General features: G+C 39.4%; 3 protein-coding genes across 7 annotated transcripts; 2 read left to right on the top strand and 1 right to left on the bottom strand.

Annotated features, from left to right (window-relative positions):
- Nucleotides 1–326: 326 nt before the first annotated feature.
- LOC116732633 (butyrophilin subfamily 2 member A1-like) lies at nt 327–3,194 on the top strand. 3 transcript variants are annotated; one of them, XM_032582978.1, is made up of 3 exons: nt 327–461; nt 2,318–2,659; nt 2,807–3,194. In XM_032582978.1, the coding sequence occupies exons 1-3, from the start codon at nt 410–412 to the stop codon at nt 3,010–3,012; spliced, it is 600 nt and encodes a 199-aa protein (XP_032438869.1). In that variant the 5' UTR covers nt 327–409; the 3' UTR covers nt 3,013–3,194. The 3 variants fall into 3 exon arrangements, with proteins under 3 accessions (XP_032438869.1, XP_032438868.1, XP_032438867.1); XM_032582977.1 differs by having other exon boundaries at nt 2,771–3,194; XM_032582976.1 differs by having other exon boundaries at nt 2,723–3,194.
- Nucleotides 3,195–9,253: 6,059 nt separating this feature from the next.
- On the bottom strand, nt 9,254–11,986 carry LOC116732642 (putative butyrophilin subfamily 2 member A3). Of its 3 annotated transcripts, none has more exons than XM_032582989.1 (3): nt 11,260–11,986; nt 9,884–10,219; nt 9,254–9,651 (listed from the first exon to the last, which is right to left on the bottom strand). In XM_032582989.1, exons 1-3 carry the CDS (start codon nt 11,318–11,320, stop codon nt 9,614–9,616), a joined length of 435 nt encoding a protein of 144 aa, XP_032438880.1. In that variant the 5' UTR covers nt 11,321–11,986; the 3' UTR covers nt 9,254–9,613. The 3 variants fall into 3 exon arrangements, with proteins under 3 accessions (XP_032438880.1, XP_032438881.1, XP_032438879.1); XM_032582990.1 differs by having other exon boundaries at nt 9,254–9,645; XM_032582988.1 differs by having other exon boundaries at nt 9,254–9,606; nt 11,260–11,980.
- A 4,573-nt stretch (nt 11,987–16,559) lies between these two features.
- On the top strand, nt 16,560–22,197 carry LOC116732617 (serine/arginine repetitive matrix protein 1-like). Its single transcript, XM_032582943.1, has 4 exons — nt 16,560–17,332; nt 17,418–17,611; nt 18,178–18,337; nt 21,004–22,197. The coding sequence occupies exons 1-4, from the start codon at nt 16,906–16,908 to the stop codon at nt 21,135–21,137; spliced, it is 915 nt and encodes a 304-aa protein (XP_032438834.1). The 5' UTR covers nt 16,560–16,905; the 3' UTR covers nt 21,138–22,197.
- Nucleotides 22,198–22,827: the final 630 nt, after the last annotated feature.

Below are 22,827 nucleotides of genomic sequence, written 5' to 3'. Positions count from 1 at the left end.
CGGTTCATCAGCTGAATGAACGTTTTTACATTTATTTCCTTTTGTGTGTTTTTATCCATCAGTAAATAAATCCATGAATCTTTTAATCAGAAGGTTAAAGATGATAAAAAGAATGAAACAGAAAATGATGAATAAAAGTCTCACTGAATCGGTTTCATCTTCAGTTTCTCGTTTAGTTCCAGTTTGTTTGATTTATAAAAAGTCCTGATTAATTCAACCTGACAGAAACTTTATGATCAATTTTTGAAGAACAGCAGAATAATTGGAGGTTGTTGCTCCTCTGTTTGTCCACCAGGGGGCGGAAGCCGCCATCTTGGTATCTTGTTTACTCCATTTTTTCAGTTTCAGTTTCTCTGGATGATCGTGCAGCTGATTCTCTGCAGTAACTCGATATTTTTCTGCTGCAGAAATGATCGTGTTGCTTTTCGTCGCCTGTTTCCTGCAGGTTTCTGCTGCTGACGGTGAGTTTGTAGGTTTTATGTTCAGAAACATGAAGTTTGTAGGTTTTATGTTCAGAAACATGAAGTTTGCTTTATGTTGGTGAGATTCTGGTTTGAATATCTGACGGATCTTCATGATAAACAGTCTGAACTTCTGAACAGATGTTAGCAGGACGTCTAATGTTTTATTTATTATTCATCTTTTAGTACAGAAACACAATCTTAGCTTCATGTTAAAGTTTTACTTCAAATCTAAAAAATTCAATGATCGATGTTGTTCTAATATAGAAGTGATCTCATAAATACAAAGCAGTGGTTTTGTTTTATAAATTACAACAAAATAAAGAGCTAATAAAATAATTTAAAACGAGTTCAAGTAGAGAAGATTTACTCTTTAGGTTAAAACATGAGAGTTTAAAATGTGTCCATGAGAATAAAACACATAAAACTTTTATAACTGATGATAAAATATCATGCAGCAGTTAATGATCAACCAAGCAGAGCAGAGCAGGTTGGTTCTGCTGCTTTAACCAGCAGGGCAGGTAGGTAGGTTGTCCGTCCGTCCGTCTGTCTGTGGACAGAAACCTGACGGATCAGGAAATAACTTGAGCAGAAACGTCAAACATTCGCTCCATCACCACGTCATTAACTCGTTGCTCTTATCTGGCCTCTTGTTTCAGTAACAAGTGTTCTAACACGTTACTATTTATAATCCAATAATCAGATTAAAGTTATGAATCCATGTAGCAAAATGATTGTTATTCCAGGACTGAACACTAAACTTTATCTCAGCAAGATAAATCCTCTGCTGCACAAACAGGCCAGCAGATTCTGATGTTTCATTGGTCAAAATGCATTAATGTAAGTTGCCTGGTAACTGAATGCATTAATGTAAGTTGCCTGGTAACTGAACAGGTTCTGCCTTTTTCTAAAACCTTAAATAAAAAAACAGCTCATAAAATAAGACTCAGCAGTTTTAAACTCAATCCAGCAGTTTGACCAACAAAAATAAAATCTAAAGTTTTGTTCTTGAACAAACAGTTCAACAGTTTGATCTACAAAATAAATAAAGTCTAACAGACATTTAGCTCCTCACTGATAACTACTAACTACTAACTACTAACTATTAACTCCGTCTCTCTGCTTTCAGTAACTTACCAACCATGAGCCATAAAAACAATAAATGATTTTTTCTCCTGTCATTTTCAGCCACAAACATTAAACTAAAATATCCACTGATTGTGTTTCTGCCTCTGCAGCCTGATGCTCCTGCAGGGATTCATGGATTCATGGATTCATGGATTCATGGATTCATGGATTCACAACAGACACTGCAGTGATGAACAGCATCAGAATATGAATTAACTAAAGATAAAATAATATGATTTTATCAAACAGAATGAGAATTTAAACAACTTAACAATATTCAGATGGAAACATTATTAAACATCTCAACTCTATTTACTGTTTAAATTGTTTCTGATAGCAAAACTTTTCACTCATTAATTTTTAAACCTCAAACACTTTTCTTATCGTCTCCTAACCAATAACCTTATAGTGTGGAAATAATGACAAAATATTGAAACGTTGACAGAAATCAACCTGACATCAGTCTCACCTGTTCTATTATAATTAATATAATTTTATATCTTCACATCCTGAAACTAAATGAAGACCTGACAGAGCTTCTTCATCATTCTAGCACTGCATATAATATAATATAATATGATATGATACGATACAATACGATACGATACGATACAATACAATACAATACAATATAATATAATATATCAGTATCCCTCAGTGTCCCTTATTGTCCCTCAGCAGTATGAGTCTCTGTAGTAACTAATGTTTGGTTCTGTGGTCCGGTCCAGTGATGGTGACACCAGGGGGAGATGCTGACCTGCAGTGCCAGACTCCCGGCGCCGTGGCGGCCACCGTGGTGGAGTGGACCAAAGACGACCTGCCGGCCAACGAATACGTCTTCTTCTACCGCAACGGCCGGCCGTACGACAAGTACCAGCACCAGGCCTTCAGAGGCCGAGTGGCGCTGAAGAACCGGTCCGGCGCCGGCAGCGGGGACGTCTCTCTGGTCCTGAAGAACGTCTCCGTGGAGGACAGGGGGACGTTCCGGTGTCGGGTTCTGATGAGCAGCTCTGGGTCCGAGGCCAAGGAACACCTTCAGGTCAGCAGGCTGAAGGTCGCGCTGCGTTCAGGTACGTTCAGGTCACAGTGGTTCCTCTTCAGCTGGCAGGAAACTGATCCGATCCGATCTGCAGGAAACGAAGCAGGAAACGACGCAGGAAATGAAGCAGGAAACGAAACAGGAAACGAAGCAGGAAACGAAACAGGAAACGAAACAGGAAACGAAGCAGGAAACGAAGCAGGAAACGAAGCAGGAAACGAAGCAGGAAACGTCCAGAGCGTCGTCACAGACGGAGCAGCAGGTCCAAACGTTTTTGTCCTTGTTGGAGTTTTCATGCTTTGTGTTTCTGCTGTTGTTGTTGTTGGTTTTTATCTGTACAGGAGAAAAAAGAAAAGTTCACATCAGACGACAGAAGTCGTCTGAAACTGAGAACAAGAAAATCATCAAAAGGTTTTTCAGAAACGTTGCTGTTTAAAACGTTTGTTTTGCAGTTTTATCTGATTTGTGAATCTCCAGTTTCCTCTAGCTGAGTCATGATCAGAGTATATTTATGTAAATGTTCAGTGTAAACAGTGTGTGTGTGTGTGTGTGTGTGTGTGTGTGTGGGTGTGTGTGTGTTTGTGTGTGTGTGTGTGTGTGTGTGTGTGTGTGTGTGTGTGTGTGTGTGTGTGCGTGTGTGGGTGTGCGTGTGTGTGTGTGTGTGTGTGTTCAGCTCATGTGGGTTTAAACAGGTTTGCTCTTTGTTTTTACAGCTTGTAATGTAAATTAATATTTCTATGTTTATAATGTTCTGTAAACTAAAATCACTACATTAGAGTCATTTTACTTTAGTTAAAACTACAATGTGTGAAAATGTTTTTATATATTTTACTTTCTAAAATCAAATTGAAGGTTTGTGTCGTTTTTCTCTTTGCTTCACATTTTGACTCAGAATTGACTCAACAGATTAAATGAGTTTATGATTGATTTAGTTTCTCTGAGCGTTGAGCTCAGCCGTTATGAACCGGCACCAGAACCGCCTGACTGGGTCACATCCCGTCCTCTGACCACGGACAGATTTATGTCTCAGATATAAACAGTGGAGCTGAAACTCGTTGAGCTCAGATTAACGTTTCATTTTGGTTTCATTTTAAAGAAAGTAAAACCTAAAATCAATCTGGATCGTTTCAGGTGAACAGAAATTTATTACATTAGTGTGTTTAGAAACAGATGGTTTTATTAATGAAGACATTAATTAGTTAATAACGTTCATATGAGTTTCTGTGATTTTGATTTGTTTAATTCATAAATGTTTGGGTTCATTAAAAATCATCCAGGTGTCAGAAGCTCCAACAAACATCAACTGGTTTTATTTTCTCTGAAATAAAATATCAAAGTGTGGAAAAAACTTTAAATGTTTCTTTAGATGATTTATGACAGAATATTAATAACCTTTAATGGAAATTCACACAAACTGACAGACGAGAGGAGGATTCATCACCAAGATAAAAATATGGAAGCAAAAAGGGAGAATAACAGGCTAATAATTTATGGCATCATAAATAAATGACTGTTAAAAACAGCTTTAAAGAAACGTGGAAGTTTGCAGAAAATTACAAATGTAAAAGTTGGACATTAATATTAAATATGATGAAAACAAGAAGAAACAATAACTGACCTCCTGCTGACCGGGTCACTTCATCACTGCTTCCTGTGATCATCATTCAGACGTTTGGGCAACAGCTGGCCGATTATTAATTATTGATCCAATATTTCATCAATAAGAGGAACTTTGCTGCTCTGGGAGGCAGAACTGAGCTGCAGATGTTTTATTGAACCGTTTTGATGTTTCTGGATGTTTTTATGTTTTCATGTTTCATGTTTTCATATTTCATGTTTCCATGTTTTCATGTTTTCATATTTCATGTTTTCATGTTTCATGTTTTCATATTTCATGTTTCCATAATCCTGCAGGAATCGACACCAAACATCGACTCCTGAAAACTGCTGATGGAATCATAATTTATTTGATGTAAAACTAAAAATCATTTTGTGTTTCAGATGAGATGAAAACATGAAGCAGTTTCTGATCCAGTTGGTAAAAATGACCAACAGGAAGTGATTTAACCACTTCCTGTGACTTATAACATTAAAAGATAAAACAGGAATAAAAACATTCATTAGAGCTTCAGTTTCATTAACACAAATAAACACATGAAAAATGATTTAATGCTTTATTTGGTCTGCAGAAACATTATATTCCACATTTATTCACAATCACTTTAAAATGATGCTGTGGTGGCGTAGCGGTTAGCGCGACCCACGTTTGGAGGCCTTGAGTCCTCGACGCAGCCGTCACAGGTTCGATTCCCGAACCCGGCAACATTTACTGCATGTCTTCCCCCCTATCCTTTCAGCCTAGTTTCATATAAGGGAAAAAAGAGAAAAAAGACCCTGGAGGGAAGAAAAAATAAAAATAAAATAATGATGCTGTGAACAAATTAATGTATACGGACACTGGGCTGCAGCACCAAGAAGACACTGGGCTGCAGCACCACGGAGACACTGTGCTGCAGCACCACGAAGACACTGGGCTGCAGCACCACGAAGACACTGTGCTGCAGCACCACGAAGACACTGTGCTGCAGCACCACGGAGACACTGTGCTGCAGCACCACGGAGACACTGTGCTGCAGCACCACGAAGACACTGTGCTGCAGCACCACGAAGACACTGGGCTGCAGCACCACGGAGACACTGTGCTGCAGCACCACGGAGACACTGTGCTGCAGCACCACGAAGACACTGTGCTGCAGCACCACGAAGACACTGGGCTGCAGCACCACGGAGACACTGTGCTGCAGCACCACGAAGACACTGGGCTGCAGCACCACGAAGACACTGGGCTGCAGCACCACGGAGACACTGTGCTGCAGCAAGTGATGCAGCCCAGTGTCTGACCTGGTCGACTGAATCTGGCAGCAGTGGAGAGAGAAAAGGTCCAGCTGTTGTTTTTACATTATTATGTCTAAAAGGTTCTGCAGGCACAAGATTATAGAGAAAAATGTTATATATAAACTGGCTGCACAGTGGAGCAGTGGGTAGCTCTGTTGCCTTGCAACAAGAAGGTTCTGGGTTCGATTCCCGGCCCGGGGTCTTTCTGTACAGAGTCTGCATGTTCTCCCTGTGCATGCTGGGTTCTCCAGTTTCCTCCTACACTCTAAAAACATGACTGTCAGGCTAATTGGTCTCTAAATTCTCCCTAGGTGTGTGTGTGTGTGTGTGTGTGTGTGTGTCCCATCCGTCTCTGTGTTGCCCTGCAACAGACTGTCTACCTGTCCAGGTGACCCCGCCTCCAGGTGACCCCGCCTCTCATCTAGAACGTTAGCTGGAGAGGCAGCAGAACCTCCTGACCCACTGGGACCCGGTGGGTTGATGGTGTTTATATATAATGAACAAAAAACCTTCAGGAATTATTTAGCTTACACCAAAAGCTACATACAGTAAGTTGGTAAATCATGTGAGTAGGCCTGTCACGATAGCAAATTTTGCTGAACGATTAATTGTCTCAAAAATTATTGCGATAAACGATAATATTGTTTGAAGACCTTTTTACACTGATTTAATGGAAATGACGTAATAATGCATGTGATTTCCTGCCAAAGATAGATACACTTTATTTTCAAAAGAATATTTAACACTGGAGCTGATAAACAAAATAAACAAAACAACCAAAAACAAAATGGATTCTCAGTCTCCATTAATAAAAAATGTACTTGATAAAAACTAAACAACATAAAGCCAAAGTGGAAATAAATACTGCATTCAACTAAAAGAGTGCAGATTATGAAGTCTGTATATTGTGTTGCCCTTCAGTAATAATTAGATTTAAATAGAGAAGATGGGCACATCGACTACCTGATGCAATAATTCACACTACATGATTTTTTGCTCCTATTTTTCCCTTTACAACAATCTTAGATCGTTGGTCTTCCTAAGATTGTGTGGTGTGTTACGGTAGATCATCGTTGCCGCTCCGATCTAAATCAGGGTTTTCCCCCGACTGGGATCTTTAACGCAGCCTGTTGAATGTGACAGGCAGCCAATCAGAATGCTTGGATTCTCCTCCGTGCTTTCTGAGGGGAAATTACAGAGGGGAATCCCAAACAGCTGACACGGCGCAACCCGAAGTCCAGCGGACGTGGAAACAACATTAATGTTTATTCAACATGCAAAGAATATAGAAATGACAAGAGGAGGAGTTGGAGCGAAATTGCTACCGCAGTTGATAAACCCGGTAACTTTTCAGCAGTGTTGTATAGTAACGAAGTAAAAATACTTCACTACTTTACTTAAGTATATTTTGGAGTACTTCATACTTTCCTCGAGTATGAAAATTTTTGATGACTTTCACTTTTACTTCACTATATTTCCGAACTTAATTGCGTACTTTTACTCCGATACATTTTCAATGTGTGGTTTAGTTACTCGTTACAAAAAAGCGAGAGAGAGAAACGCAAGTGTTTTGACCCCACCTACTGATTAGCAAGTAGCAAGCAGGCTACCGAACAAAGTCCGTAGCCTGCTTGCCTGGTCTTGTTCATCACCACCAATAGGATACTTCTTCTTCTTCTTCTTCTTCTTCTTCTTCTTTTCTATTATGGCGGATCACAAGCAACTTTAAGGTGCATACCGCCACCTACTGTACATGAGTGTGTAGAAGCATTACTTCATATCTATTAAATTCTACTTTTTAATTTTGTATTCTTAAGATAAATAAACAATGCTTTCCTTAATTTGTGAATATCTGTTATGTTTCCTTCATTTCCTAATATACCTTTAAGATTCCATTCATGCCCCATATTTCTAACTATTCTCTTTAATTCTTCCCTTTCGAGTTCATTTGACTTACAGTTCATCAATATGTGTTCTACATTTTCTTTCTCTCCACATCTCTCACATTTATCATTATTTTTCCTCCCTATTGTATAAAGCATGTCATTTAAGTAGGTATGACCAACTCTTAATCTACTAATTATTATTTCTTCTCTTCTGTTTCTTTCATTAATGCTTCGAATTCAAACTGACTTTTGTACTTCATATAATCTTCTTCCTTTCTTATCTTCATTCCACATTTTTTGCCATTTCTTGATTTCTTTACTTTTAATTAGGATACACCTGTTTCGCTTCTCCCATTAAACACAAAGCAAGTCTCGCAATCAGTAGCAGTCACATGGAAATTCTATCTTACAAAAACTCCCCGTCCAACTTGAAGAAACACATCGAGGTAACGTCTTATGAAATGGTTATAATCCTCCTGTTTCAGTAACTATAGCTTGGTCACTAGGCACTATTGTGAAATCTTGACCATAAATGAACTTTGTTTGGCATTGTTTCAGTTCCATACGTGGTGTATTTAGCTTAGGCCTAATGTTGACTGTAGCAGGCTACCTAGACTCCTCTGTTCAAGGGGGGACAGAAGCCATAGCGATAGCAATTTAGACTAAATTTAACGAATATAGGAAAGGCATGCAAGTTCAAAACCAGGTTTACAGATGCCAATAAACTGCATTTCCCTCCCAATCCTTTTTTCTTTTGCATAATGACCAGTTGTGTGCACCACCTACTGACTGTAGCATTGACTGATTCACTGATTTGTGAAGTAGAGTAATCGTAACAGCTCTTTTTCTTCATGTTGGCCGCATTTTCTGTACTATTTATTTTTCTCATTTTCAGCACTGACCTTACTTGAAGGGAAAACTTAAGGCTTACAAAAACTTTGTATTTTCTGTCCTGGAGGGTATACTAAGAAGCTGGTTCAGTTGTAAAGCAGGTTAAGTTAACCTTGTGCTATAGGTAAAGCACCTAATTTTCTTAACTAAATGATGCCTGCAGGTATATCTATTAGCAGGTTTAATTTTGTCTGCACTTGGTTGGGTACATTATTTTAAGTGTATTTGACAAGTTTACCAAAATATAAAAAATGTCATTCAAACTGCATTTGCCTTGTTTTACTTTTTACTTGTACTTTTCATTACATTACTTGAGTACATCCATTTTTACAGTAATTTCCATACTTAAGTACAAGAAGTTTCAGATACTTTAAGACTTTAACTCAAGTAACATTTCAGTCAGTGACTTGGACTTTTACCAAAGTCATATTTTGGAGAGGTACTTATACTTTTACTTGACTCTGAGATTTCAGTACTTTATACAACACTGCTTTTCAGCTGTTCTTCGTTAACGTGACGTAAATAGGTTCTAATGATTTTCATTCAGTCAGGACTTTACGCTGACACTAGCCACATGCATTGCAGGTAGATTGTAGTAAAGCATTGATTAATGCCTGGTTTTAAAATGAGTTCACTGGACTTGTAGCCATTATTTTGTGCCCATTGTTGGACACCACACGGCAGGACCGAACCCGATCAAACCGTTATACCTAGGATTTCTGTCGGCTAATGTTTGGTCTGTCAGGGTTTGAAAATGGGCCGACAATCGGCTGACAGCTCTAAGATCGTGTCTCTGCGCTGGGCTTTACACTAAGGAAATGAGGAAGGGGGAGTCAGTGGAGAGCACCGGAGTTGAGCCTTTTTCATTCGGTGTCATCAACAGAAAGAGAAAAAGGCCGGGAGAGACGATAATGCCGATAATTGAAATGACGTCGATAGTTTTAATTTATCATACGATTAATCGATTTATCGTTTATCGCGACAGGCCTACATGTGAGTTATTTACCTAAAGCTAAACGTGTCACTAAGTTGCGCTTGTGATCAGGAATGTGTTTAATAAAAATCAACATTCAGGCTGAGAAGAATCAAATCACCTGCTGCTCATCTTTAGGTTGTTGCTCTGATCCCAACCTGAACTTTGACAAAACTGCAGATCTCCTGAGAAAACAACCAATAATAATAATCAAGATGAGAAGAAGCAGCACAGATCCAACAACGACAACAAATGGAAGTGAATCGTTTTCATGGCTCAGTTCTCCAGTTCTCCCAGTCTGGTCTTCATCCTGGTGTTGCTCCTCATCACTTCCTGCAGATCAGAAACCAGACAGACGTTGATCACCTGATCCTTCGGCTCCCAAAGGAAGAGAGACAGACATACAGAGAGACAGACAGAGAGACAGACAGACAGACATACAGAGAGACAGACAGAGAGACAGACAGACAGACAGACCAGAGGACACACAGTTACTGTTTTAACCATAAAACTGTGAGTAACATCAGCATCTGGAAGGATTTAAAAATCTGAATCTGAATCTAGGCGGTCTTCACCGTCTGACCTGATGGATCCACAGCTGGAAACTCACCTGAGACCGTCAGGTTGACAAACGAGTGACGGTTCCCATCATGACCTCCTGACCTCTGGGTGATGATCACACAGTGATACGTCCCTTCATCCCTCTTGCTGACGTTGTGCAGAACCACAGAGAAGTCTCCGTCCTTCAGGGAGCTCCTCAGGTCCACTCGTCCTCTGAAGGACTCGTGTTGGTACGACTCGTATGAGCGACCGTTACGGTAGAAAAACACGTGATCCGAGTCCAGACCGACTTTGGTCCAGGTGAAGAGCAGAACTTCTTCATCCGACGGTCCGAGACACTCCAGAGAGACGTTCTGTCCCAGCTTCACTTTCACCTGCTGCTGACCTGGAAGAGCCAGAAAACAGAACCAGGTCTGATTGGACCCGACCTGAGCAGCTGCTGATCCAAAACCGGAGATAACTGATAACTGGAAACCCAGAGCAGAACCACAAGTTTCATTTCAGAGAAATAAAAACTCTTTTTATGGGACAGATGAACCGCCGGTCTGCAGAATGCTTCGTGTTTTAATGTTGCAGGATTATCTATTATTATTATTATTATTAATTTTTGTTTGAGTGTTTATACCATCATAGATGCATAAGTGAATAATTTATAACAAATGCACCAACAGATTTAAAGAAAGAACATTTAGTAAGAGGATAAAACTCAAAACATCAAAAGGAAAAAAAAACATAATTATGTTTTGAAAACAAGGAAGTGATTCTACAAACATGATGAAAAATTAATTCCTGTCGGGTTTAATCAGTTCTGCTGATGTGTGTGTGTATTATACACACACACACACATCAGCAGAACTGATGTGTGTTCTGCTGATGTGTGTGTATTATACACACACACACATTAACTGTAAGTTTATATCTTTAACTTTACAGTTTCTTCATCATATTAGAAAAAAACTGAGTATTTCACAAATGTTGCACATCAGCTGTGATGAAATGATGTCATGATCTGAGATTATTGCAAAACTAATATGACACATAAACAACAAACATGTTGGGTAAATTCATACGGAGTCAGAGGAGGTTCAGGAAACAGCAGCAGGAAGTTCTGAACGGGGCGGGTCCAGAACCGCAGAGACAAAACAAGTTCAAATATTTAGCTGCAAATTAAAAACAGTCTCAATGAGCAGGTTTGAACATGAACAGTTCTTCTAAAGGCTCTTTGACCTGCTTTCATTTCCTCTTGCACAGTAAATCCACAAAGAATCGATCAGGAAATTAAAACTACAGGTTCAACTTTTTTATTCGAATAAGATGCATATTAAACTGTTTACATTTTGCACGATGCAACATCGGTCTATTTATGCATGTTCACATTATTAACAGTCATTAAAACGGGCCGATCCTCCCCGACACGCAGCTTACCGAGAGTTTCTGAATAAACTGCAGACAGGAGGAGGGAGAGGAAAACCCAGAGAGGAGACATTTTCAGGAAACTTCCAGAACCTGCAGACAGATCGGGTTGTTTTGGTTCGGTTTGTTGTTCTGATCTGAGGAAGGGCGGAGAGGCGGGACCTGACCAAGATGGCGCCGTGTGCAAAGCCTCCAGCTCCAGAGTTCATTCAGTCATTTCAAAATGGATTTAAACCATCAGATGATCACATTAGATCATTTCAACCGTGATGAGATTATCGATCCGATCAATAACAACAGGAGAGATTTGGACCGGAAACACTTAGAGACCATAGAGCTGAAATATTTCTAACAAGAAGTGAAGATTAAACCCACAGAATTTAAAAAAAGGAAAAACAGAACTAACCAAAGTTAACCAGAACAGAAACCAGAACCAGAACCGAACAGAACCAGAACCAGAACAGAACCAGAACCAGAACAGAACAGAACCAGAACAGAACAGAACCAGAACAGAACAGAACCAGAACAGACCACCACGTGTTGACTCCCTCTGCCCATGTCTGCAGCATTTATCTTATCTTATCTATTTTATCTTCCTCATGTTTCCGGACTTTCAGCTCCTAATTCTTCTGCCTTCGCATCTGCAGCCGAGCAGCGGGAGGAGAATCCAGGAAGCAGCTGCAGCCCGAGGAGAGGCGACCTGCTGCGGCCACCCAGTTCTCGGTCCCTCCTCCCCACCGGCCCGCATCCGGTACCGGTCACACGAGGCATGACGTACCTGGGCCATGACGGCAACATGAGGGATAGTTATGGAAGTAGCGATGTCATCCATGTGACAATCATTTCTCATAAGTAGATAAGTGGTGATATGTATATTTACCGTTTGAAAGGACAGTTAAAAAAACAAAACAAAAAAAAAAAAACATCAAAAGAAAACCAAAACAATAACATGGCCAGTTTATGGACAATAACTATCAACTTCATTAAATATATATATTTTTGTTTATTTTTTGTTTTCCAAGATTGTACAAATTCAACATTCAAAATTGATCCCGAAGGAAATTAAATAAATCATTGTAGGCTAAATGATTTATACTATATCTACCTTCTTGGTTTGTTTTTTTAGCCCAAATAAATGAATAATTTTAATCTATTCATAGTTGTGTTTTTCCCACCACCTATAAGTGTTATTTATTCAACAACGGTTGGAAATATTTAATTTACAATGTCCTTTATTGTCCTTTAAAGTGCTGTTGAAAAATTAGCTAAGACTCGTATAAAACGGGTTTTAGTTTAGTTAATTATTAATAATTATTTTAGTAATTAAATGTTTTCACTGACATTATTTGGCTGCTGTTGTATGTCTATAGTTTTAAAATGTAATTTTTAACTATTAGTGTGAATATTATTCAGCATTAAATGTAACTTAGCTGTTAGCCTCGAGCCGTTAGCATTAAGCCGTTAGCATTGAGCCGATAGCCTCGAGCCGTTAGCATTGAGCCGTTAGCATTCAGATGTTAGCATTGAGCCTTTAGCTTTTGGCTGTTGGTCAGATTGATTCCAGATGTTCAGCATTGTTCAGGTTGAAATATCATTTTTAATACTGATCAATATGTTAATGTGGAGTTTAAGATTGTCAATAAAATGATCGGCCTGCTGGTAAAGGAGCTTCTCTGCTCCTGGTGGCGTACGTGACAAACTGCAGCCTTCTGCTCCGTCTCCATAGTAACGGACTCGTTACTATGGCGACTGTCGCTCTCTGGTCTTGGCTGAACGTCGACCTCAAACTGTATTATTATTATTATTTTTTACATCTTATTTGTTTTTAATCTCAAATAAATTATTCATTTTAGTCTACATAGCTTTTTCTGACTACCAGTAAGTATTGACATTAATTTCCAATAACCTTTAGAAATATTTTACAATGTATATTGTTGAAAATACTTAGCTAATGCCTAATTCACAACAGATAAATATACGACAATATTTATCACAATTGAAATAGTTTTACATATATTTAGATAACTATTTGTTTGAAAAGAAGGCAGGCAGAAGTAAACTTACTTCCCCTACCCCAAGTTTGTGTCTATACTTTACACATTAAAAAAATTATATATATATATATATGATGCTGGCTATTTGATGGTCTACATGTCTATTGCACTTTAAGAGATTTCCCTGTCATGTATATTCTTTTTTTAAATTTTCTTAAATTATCTTTCTATGGACCTATTTGTGTCTTTAATAAAGCTGCTGAAGATGAATGTGGTGATCCTTAAGTCTGTTCAGACTAGCATTCAGGTAGCAGGTAGCATTCAGGTAACAGGTAGCATTCAGGTAGCAGGTAGCATTCAGGTAGCATTCAGGTAACAGGTAGCATTCAGGTAGCAGGGAGCATTCAGGTAGCAGGTAGCATTCAGGTAGCATTCAGGTAGCAGGTAGCAGGTAGCATTCAGGTAGCAGGTAGCATTCAGGTAGCAGGTAGCATTCAAGTAGCAGGTAGCATTCAGGTAACAGGTAGCATTCAGGTAGCAGGTAGCATTCAGGTAGCATTCAGGTAGCATTCAGGTAGCAGGTAGCATTCAGGTAACAGGTAGCATTCAGGTAGCAGGTAGCATTCAGGTAGCATTCAGGTAACAGGTAGCATTCAGGTAGCAGGTAGCAGGTAGCATTCAGGTAGCAGGTAGCATTCAGGTAACAGGTAGCATTCAGGACAGTCATGACGCAACTGGAAATAAGGTGAATATCTGAGATGAAAGAAAAAGTTGGAGAACTGCTCAGTATATGTGAGTTTATAGCTTAATGAAGCTTCAGAACAGAGAACAATCTGTACGCAGTAACAATCATTTCCAAGAGAAAGACAGAACAGCACCTCCACACTTCATAGTGTCTCAGATCCTTTGTTCGCCCTATTAGAACTTTTTTACCCACCAACGTTTTGGTATCATTTTTTTCTCACTTACTCCACAAACTGTCGCCGTTGCTTCTTCCTCATCGGAAGAGTTTATTTATTCTGAAGTCACAAGGTTTTACAGGACTTTCTGTCTGGCAGCTGTATGTTAGTGTGTGGATGGTCGATAGCAGTCGGTATGGTGCCTTTGTCTGCTTGTACGTCTGCAGCTTTTTGTGGAGGAAGTTCTAAACTGATTTGAATTGTCCGACCTTGATGGACCAGAGTCGCTTTCAACAGGAGATGAAAAACAGTTTAAAGTAGTTTTGGTTTCATCACCAAAACTACAAACAGAGATTTCTGCATTAGATTAAAGATGAAGTGGTTCTTGTTGAAATTTTTTTGTTTGCTGCAGGGAGGGAACGTAAATGTAAGACAGCGTTCTTTACAAACCCGTTTGAGTCCAGAGAGCTGAGAATTTTAAAAGTTTCTCAGCTGGCCATCAATGTTAAATATTTAGTCATTGAGAAACATCTAAAAAAACATCTGACTGCATATAAAAATAGTTTGTTGTCCCTGTACTTCATGAAGTGATGGTCAGTAGGTCAGGAACTGGCATCCTACATGTTTGAGTTTTGGATCAGATGATTTCTTGCTGGTCTCTGCAGGAGATGAAAGTTTCCTCCACCAGGGAGAGAAATGAACCTGCAGCAGGTTTAAAGGTCAGATTGTAGGTATCATCTAACCAGCCCTGCTGTAGATGCTGCTGAGCTCCAGGCTTCCAAAAGAAATGTTCAGTTTTCTTCACATGTTGTTCTTGATGACCAAGTTCTTTATTGTTTTGTGTTAATTACTTTTTTAAAATTGTATACTATGTAGGCGATGTACCACATTATTGTTTTCCAAAAACAAATGAAGTTGAGGTGGCTGCAGTGAAGTGGGTTGAGGAAAGAAGCATGTGGCCTTCAGCAGCTGCAGGCTGCGTCACAACGACCTTCACATCCAGTAAGTACTTTTATGTTTGTGTTGTTTCCAGTGACACATCAACACACATTACTGCTTTCAAAAGTTCATTCATTTTTTTCCAAACATTTGTTGACATTCAACTTGATTTAACAATAAAATAATACAGTGGTCAGAATCAATTGATCAATAATTAATCATCAGGAGGTTGGTTTATAAAAAGCAGCTTTTTTGAGCTTCTCTTTATGTTATAATGTTATTCCCTCATCAGAAACACACCTGGAGTGTTTTCTTGATTCATTCATTCATGTTTGCATGGCAGCAACAGGATGTTGAAGAACGTCTCTGTTTCTTCAAAGCTGCTCCTCTGTGCTGCTCTTCACCCAGTTCCTCCAGACTAGCGGCAGCAGCAATGAACAAATGAGCCCAGAGGAGCAACGTCTCAGTGAAACTCTGCTAACAACAGTTGCTAATGATTTAGTGATAAATGCTGAAGGGACAGACAGAGCAGGAGCTTCTTAAAGAGACAAAGACGTTACATTGTGAACTCAAATTTCTTTCAGGTAATATTTGACACGTATAGCATTTTAATAACAACTGAAGGTAACATAGATTACTGCACTATGTGCCAGGAAAACCATAATATTGCTCCATTTAAAATGCTTTACCTGCATTATGCTGAGTTTGTGTAATGAGCTCAGCAGATGTTCAATTCCACCAGCTAATGGCTGCTGGCTAGTCTGAAGGAGCTGAGTGTGTGTGTGTGTGTGTGTGTGTGTGTGTGTGTGTGGGTGGGGGGTTACGAGGGAGGAGTGAAGCTTAAAACCTTCAGCTCCAAGGAGGAGCTGGTCCCACATTGGTCCCACACTGGTCCCACACTGGTCCCACAAGGTTTTTGTTGAATGGTTGCCACAGGAGATGAAATAATTTCTCAAACATGCATGAAATAATCAAAGCAACACTCCAGGTACATTTTGATGTTTTAGTCTCTCCCTGGTTTAACTCACCTGGATCCAATGATGATCATTAGAGGCCTAAGATGAACTTTGACCTGCTGAAAGGTTGTTGGTACCAGCAGGGAGGGAACCAGAACCTGCAGGATGCCGGGCCTCCAGGACCCATTTGGGCCCCACTGGTTTAAATGGTTTCCCTCACTTTATATGCTCACTTGCTCATTCACACATGGAAAAGTTTGGGTAACGTAAAAATGTTTTAGTAACTTGTGAAGCAGTAATGACAGAATAGTTAGAAATCGTTGCTCTTGTGATGAAATGTAGATGATTACCGTGAGACAAGGTGGAAACGTCCTGCAGCCGTGAGAAGCAGCGACGCTGGAACAGATGATGATTCTCCAATCAAACACAAAAGAAGAAAAAAGTGAGTTTATTTTTACATGTTTGGTAATACACAATTATCTCTGATGCTTTGTGTTTGTGATTTTGATGTTATTTTTCTTAAAACACTTTTAATAGAAAAAACTTTCTCTCCCTGTGAAGATGTTTAGAGAATCTGTTCAGTTCTGTTCTGACTTGGTTCTGTTGCATAATCTAGAGTTAGTTTATCACTTAGTCTGGTTTGGTTTTCTCATTCTCAGTTAATATTCCAACCTGGGATTAAAATGGGTGAACTAGTGTGAACCTTTATACTGAGGTTGCTGTTGCATCCAAATTGTCCCTTTGTGGGACAATAGAAGCTGTTTCTATTTTATTCTGTTTTGAATCAGAATGAAAAACTAATTGAATTGTATTAATGCATAAAGTTATAACTTTACTTGCACACATGCTGCATTACCACCAGCACCAAGAATGTCTTATCCTGTACATCTCAACCACCATAGCTCTGCTCCATCACCATCAAGCTATCGACCTTCAAGCCACTGTAGCTCTGCTCCATCACCATCGAGCCACCGTAGCTCTGCTCCATCACCATCAAGCTATCGACCATCAAGCCACCATAGCTCTGCTCCATCACCATCAAGCTATCGACCATCGAGCCACCATAGCTCTGCTCCATCACCATTGAGCTATCGACCTTCAAGCCACCATAGTTCTGCTCCATCACCATCAAGCTATCGACCATCGAGCCACCGTAGTTCTGCTCCATCACCATCAAGCCACCGTAGTTCTGCTCCATCACCATCGAGCCACCACCCTTCTACACCATCTCCAGTGACGCAGCATAACGCTCCACCGTCTCCAGGAATCCTCCGTTGTTCTTCCCGTCTTCATCTCTGTAAGTTTTCTACTCTGGTCATGTTTTAGAGTCATAATGTTGTTGTGGTTAAAATAATCATTGATAATATTCTTTTATTTCACAGCACTCCTCAAAAATATTTTAATAAACCAGGAAGTTATGATGGATCAGATTAAAATAATTTACAAAACAATCCAAGGATTAGAAACTCCGTCTGAAGATGAGTTCTTACTTTCCTCTTTCCCTCTAAACGATCAACAATCTGTTGAAGAGATGGAAGCTGAACTTCATGACAACCCTGAACTTCACAAGCATCTGGTAAGCATGAGGATAAAACTGGAGGGAATATATAGTAAATGTAGTGAGCCTGTTGACCTGCATGTAACACATAAAATGGTCTATATTCATGTTTTAATCCAGGTTTGATGTTTTCTTAAAGCATCTCAACATAAACTCAGATTTATCCTCTGCACTGGAGCAGAAACACAATATGTGGAAAATACTAAATAATATTAGAATAAGCAGCAACTAACATCCTGCATTTATTTGGAAACGTTTTTACTCTCACTTATCCTGACATGAACCTGCTCACTTCACTAAATGGTTATAAATAACTTACATTCATGATCTTATTTCAAGTGCAGGACATTCAGTATCAGTATTTTATTGAAATAAATAAAAGCTCAGTGTAGGAATGAGTCCTGGCCTGAATATGGACCTAAAGAACAGCTACAGTAACTCAGACCTGAGAAAAAGTTCAGTTCTAAGATTTCTGTTTCTTTACTAATCACAGTCCAAGATTGTTGGACTAATAAATTGTTCCTTGATACATTAACACATGATTGAATAGGCAGATTGTTGAAGAAATGTTGTTCTGCTTACAGATCACAGCTCTGGCTTTAAAGGGTGGAGGATCACTGACGGAGTGTGTTGGAAGGATTATGGCAGCGCTCTTCACACACTCACTCAGCAAGCAGATTAACTGGCGCGGTGTGAACGGGAAGATCGGATTCCAGCATCTTCAAATTAAAAAACTTGTGACTGGTGAGTTCAGGATTTCATCTCTTCTGTTCATACACTGCAGGTTTGGTTCAACTGGCCTCAGAAAGTACAACAAACATTTAGTGATGGTCCAGACATGAGATTTTCTACTGACAGTCACCAACAGCATGTTTACACCTGCAGCACAGATTATTTTATTACAAACAAAAACAGAGTCAGAGAGTTTGACGTTTTCCAAAATGCAGAGCTTTCAGTTTTCACTGGAGTCCAGAGTTACTTTAGTACCGTTTGTAATCTAAGCCTCTTCTTATGTGATTGGACCTTCCTGGTTCTGGAGTCATGGGGTGTGTAAGGTGTTAAAAGGTTGTGTGTGAGGAGTCCAGTTGTCTACATGTAACAAACGAAGCCAACGCTTTTCCTGTGCAGATCTGTTTATGCTCCTGATTTGTCAATAAAAATGTAAAGGCCAAATCTTCTCAGTAAATTGTAGCTTTCAGTTTTAATATTTAACATTAATTGTTACATATAAATGTTTAACAATTTATATTTAACAATTTCACATTTATTGCATCCATGAGCGCCATGTCAGCCTCCATCTTTTTAAGACCTCTGGACCTGTGGTACCAGAACAATGCCTCCTTAATATATAAAAAATTATTTTACAATATTGGGACGGAAACATTTTGGAATATTTTCATGTAGATAAAAACATAATCTGCTACAATAGCAGATAATAAACACTACAGTCTTCGTAGTTTTGGTTGGATGCTGGAGCTGCTTTGATGTAAAGATAATCCAGTTTTCAGTTTATGTTGGTATTTTTAATAAAAACTATTTTGTTCAATAAGCTGCATCTCATTTTCAGTTGTCTATTTTCCTTGTTTTCAGACAATGTTGAAATTGGTTAACTATCACATTCCTACTCTTGAAGGACGCCCCCTGGAGGCAGGGTCATTCATGACAACAGCATGGTTCTGGATCTGGTTCTGGATCTGGTTCTGGTTCTGGATCTGGATCTGGATCTGGAACTGGTTCTGGATCTGGTTCTGGTTCTAGTTCTGGATCTGGTTCTGGATCTGGTTCTGGTTCTGGCTCTGGTTCTGGATCTGGTTCTGGTTCTGGTTCTGGTTCTAGTTCTGGATCTGGTTTTGGTTCTGGATCTGGTCCTGGTTCTGGATCTGGATCTGGATCTGGTTCTGGTTCTGGATCTGGTCCTGGTTCTGGATCTGGTTCTGGTTCTGGTTCTGGATCTGGTTCTGGATCTGGTTCTGGTTCTGGTTCTGGTTCTGGATCTGGTTCTGGTTCTGGATCTGGTTCTGGATCTGGATCTGGTTCTGGTTCTGGATCTGGATCTGGATCTGGTTCTGGTTCTGGTTCTGGTTCTAGATCTGGATCTGGTTCTGGTTCTGGTTCTGGTTCTGGATCTGGTTCTGGTTCTGGTCTGCACCCCCAGAACCAGAACCAAACGAGCAGAAGCAGCGTTCAGCTCCTACAAATCTGGAACAAACTTCCAGAAAACTGAAAAACAGCCAAAACACTGATTTTTAAAAATATAGCTATAAAAGCTGTTGTTTAGATTTAGATAAAAAATGAAACATTTTTACGATGGCACTCATCACAATTCAGTGTTTTCTTTATAATGTTTTCATCTCCTGTCATCGTGGACGCCACCTAGAGGCTGGAATGTGCTACACATTTAAACTTTGATCAAAAATAAGAAGAACTGCCAGAAAAAAATGATTGAATTAAAGTTGATATTGAAAAAGTTCCACCAACGACAGGAAATGATTGTTAAATTAGTGAAATCAAAGTTTATTTAAATAACACATTAATATATAATATTAACTTCAGGTGACCAAATCGATTCAGATCAATCACAGGTAGATTAATGATGGAACAGAAAATAAAATTAAGTTTAGTAAACAGAAAAAAATAAGACAATTATAAAGTTGGTGGAAATAAAAACTAAGATTAATAAAAACTGAGACACTTAATTTCAGCTCTGAGTCCTTAAGAACTGGAATTAATAAATTACTAATATGAGCCTTTCTTATTCCTTTATTCCTTTATTTGTTTATTTCCATCCATATCTCACCCACTGGTCCCCAGTGGGACTGGGAGGGGTCTTGTTGACCCAGGGGTCACCGAGCGACAGACGGGGTCACCCTGGTCGCCAGGCCATCGCAGTTATTTATTTATGTAGTATTATTTTGAACTAGTGCTGAAGGCCTGGGACAATTTGTGTTTTCAGTCTGGAATTAAACTACAGACTGCCTGCAGACCGAGGACTCAGTGAGGCTGGTCAGCAGTCTGCATGCTGCCACCTCTGGTCTCTACCTGGTCTTAGGCTTGGATATATGTTGGAATATATTATCAATAAAATGGTAATCCAATAATCACACCACTGATGTTAGAATCCACACTTTAATGGTTGCAGTCTGACGTCCCTCCAACAACAGAAATAACTTTTCTATACAACACCAGACGTCTGCAGCTGCTTCTTTATAATGGACAGAAAGAAAAACACCTGACAACACAATCAACCAAAACTGAAGATTTTATAACAATACTTCAAGTTTAAGTCTTGAAATGCCAATGAACTTTTTCAAAAACAAAATACAGTTGGGCCTCACAGTTCTGACAGCACTGCCAAGGACTGTGACCAGGCTCCAACGTTTCATTCATTCATTCATCTTGTTTTGTTTCAGTGGCTGTGCGGCGCAATCGGCTCACCTCAGCGGCGACCGACAAGGAGATCGATGTGAGAATCACCAAATGGCTGCAGAACGCCGCCGATCGCAACGGAGGGAGAAACGAAAGGAGGAAAAGAAGGAAAGTCTGAGCGTCCAGCATGGAGGAGACTTTAAGGTCTATACATATACAACAGTGTGTGTGTATATATACTGTATATATATATATATATATATGTAAATCATAAATTATATACTGTATATATAGTTTGGTGGCACATGGGCCCCATCTGGTAAACCAGCCCTGCTCCATGGGGGCCCATCGTTCATTGCACCATGAGGACCAGATGTTAGTACCAGCTGTGGGCCACATCCGGCCCAGAACCCTTTAGCTATGTGGGGTCAGGAAGAAGGGGTCGTGGCTGATCTCTGGCCTTTGACCTCTGAATGGTTGATACTTTTTAAAACCTAAAGATGAAATAAAAAGCAACATGTTTCTGTATATATGACCTCATTTCTCTCCAGAGTTAAAATCAACAAGAGTTTAATGAATGTTTGCTTCATCCGTCTTCATCTAACAGGGATGATGGCGCCACCTGGTGGTCATAGACATCATATCATTTCCAGGTGTTTTTATTTTCTACTGTCCAAATTTTAGTCAGTTAAATAAAACAATGGATTTATGTGAATCAACACCTGTAGGAGAATAAATACTGGAAAAAACTTGTGAAAACATATTTAACAATTTAACAAATGTTTACATTTTTTATTTGAATCTTTTATTTTCATTATAGTGATAAACTCTGTTCCCATTTCATGTCTTTGTCTCAGCATGTTGGACATTTTGTTCTGTTTTACAACCAAACGCCTGGAAATCTCTAAGTTTTTGATTTGTTGTTTTCAGTGAAGTGTTGTAGTTTGTTGTAGTTTGTTGTAGTTTTGGATGTTTGGGAGTTTTTCCATGCACTAAACCTTCAGACTGAAGAGCTGCAGAGACAATCCTAATTGTTTAATGATATGATTAAAGACATTCTAATAATAATAATATTAACATTTCCACTGAAACAAACTGTGTTGTTTGCCAAGATCTGAGCAGTAACCATTTTTCACTTATTGAAATATTTTTAACCTGAAGGATCCAAATAGATCAAATATAAATCCTCCTTTCACAACATCTGACATATTAAACTCTCCATCAGTAGATCATACACACAGGCTGAGGTCAAACCTACTAAAGGACATTTTGCAGACAGTTTTGTCTGAAAAATCATCTGAAAACGTTAAAAATCTTTCTTTAGTTTCTGCTTTTATTCTGGAGGAGCCTGAGGAGCAGAGAGCTGGAATAACCTGGAGGTTTCATGATGGCTTCCAGCAGGTTAGAGGGGAAAACTGGGCCTGCAGGTCAGGCAGCAGCAAACTTCAAGACAAAGACATGCAAGTGATTTAGTCTAAAGTCAGATAAAGATGGCCGTCCGCTGCCTGCATGTAGCAAACAATAACCAAAACCTCCTTTAGTCTCTCTTTCCTTCTGTGTTTGGATTCATTCCTGCTAAAAAAAACTCCTGAATCAAATGAATGTTAATGACGAGAAAAACCTGCTGGAATCAGAAAGAGGGAATTTCAGCGTCATGATGCCACGGAGCAGCGATGGATCCAAGAACTACTAAACCTCAACGGGATTCTCCCAGCAGCCGTCCGCACATGCTGAGCGTGGCCTTTTGACAAGATGGCTGCCGTCACTGCGACACAAAGAAACAAGATGGCTGCCGTCACTGCGACACAAAGAAACAAGATGGCTGCCGTCACTGCGACACAAAGAAACAAGATGGCTGCCGTCACTGC

This window comes from Xiphophorus hellerii, chromosome 14 (assembly GCF_003331165.1).
Source record: "Xiphophorus hellerii strain 12219 chromosome 14, Xiphophorus_hellerii-4.1, whole genome shotgun sequence".
Classification (NCBI taxonomy): domain Eukaryota; kingdom Metazoa; phylum Chordata; class Actinopteri; order Cyprinodontiformes; family Poeciliidae; genus Xiphophorus; species Xiphophorus hellerii.
The sequence above is the reverse complement of the archived record's forward strand: the minus strand, read 5'-3'. Positions and strand labels throughout refer to the sequence as shown.

What these genes read in the sequence shown, in the direction of transcription:
- LOC116732633 (XM_032582976.1), top strand. Translation starts at nt 410, where the DNA reads ATGATCGTGTTGCTTTTCGTCGCCTGTTTCCTGCAGGTTTCTGCTGCT. An exon ending in GCAGGTTTCTGCTGCTGACG is followed by an intron (nt 462 to 2,317) that starts GTGAGTTTGTAG and finishes GGTCCGGTCCAG; the next exon opens with TGATGGTGACACCAGGGGGA. An exon ending in GAAGGTCGCGCTGCGTTCAG is followed by an intron (nt 2,660 to 2,722) that starts GTACGTTCAGGT and finishes TCCGATCTGCAG; the next exon opens with GAAACGAAGCAGGAAACGAC.
- LOC116732617 (XM_032582943.1), top strand. Translation starts at nt 16,906, where the DNA reads ATGTCTTATCCTGTACATCTCAACCACCATAGCTCTGCTCCATCACCA. An exon ending in TTCTTCCCGTCTTCATCTCT is followed by an intron (nt 17,333 to 17,417) that starts GTAAGTTTTCTA and finishes TTTATTTCACAG; the next exon opens with CACTCCTCAAAAATATTTTA. An exon ending in CTGAACTTCACAAGCATCTG is followed by an intron (nt 17,612 to 18,177) that starts GTAAGCATGAGG and finishes TTCTGCTTACAG; the next exon opens with ATCACAGCTCTGGCTTTAAA.
- LOC116732642 (XM_032582988.1), bottom strand. Translation starts at nt 11,320, where the DNA reads ATGTCTCCTCTCTGGGTTTTCCTCTCCCTCCTCCTGTCTGCAGTTTAT. An exon ending in AGTTTATTCAGAAACTCTCG is followed by an intron (nt 10,220 to 11,259) that starts GTAAGCTGCGTG and finishes TGGCTCTTCCAG; the next exon opens with GTCAGCAGCAGGTGAAAGTG. An exon ending in TGTCAACCTGACGGTCTCAG is followed by an intron (nt 9,607 to 9,883) that starts GTGAGTTTCCAG and finishes TCTGATCTGCAG; the next exon opens with GAAGTGATGAGGAGCAACAC.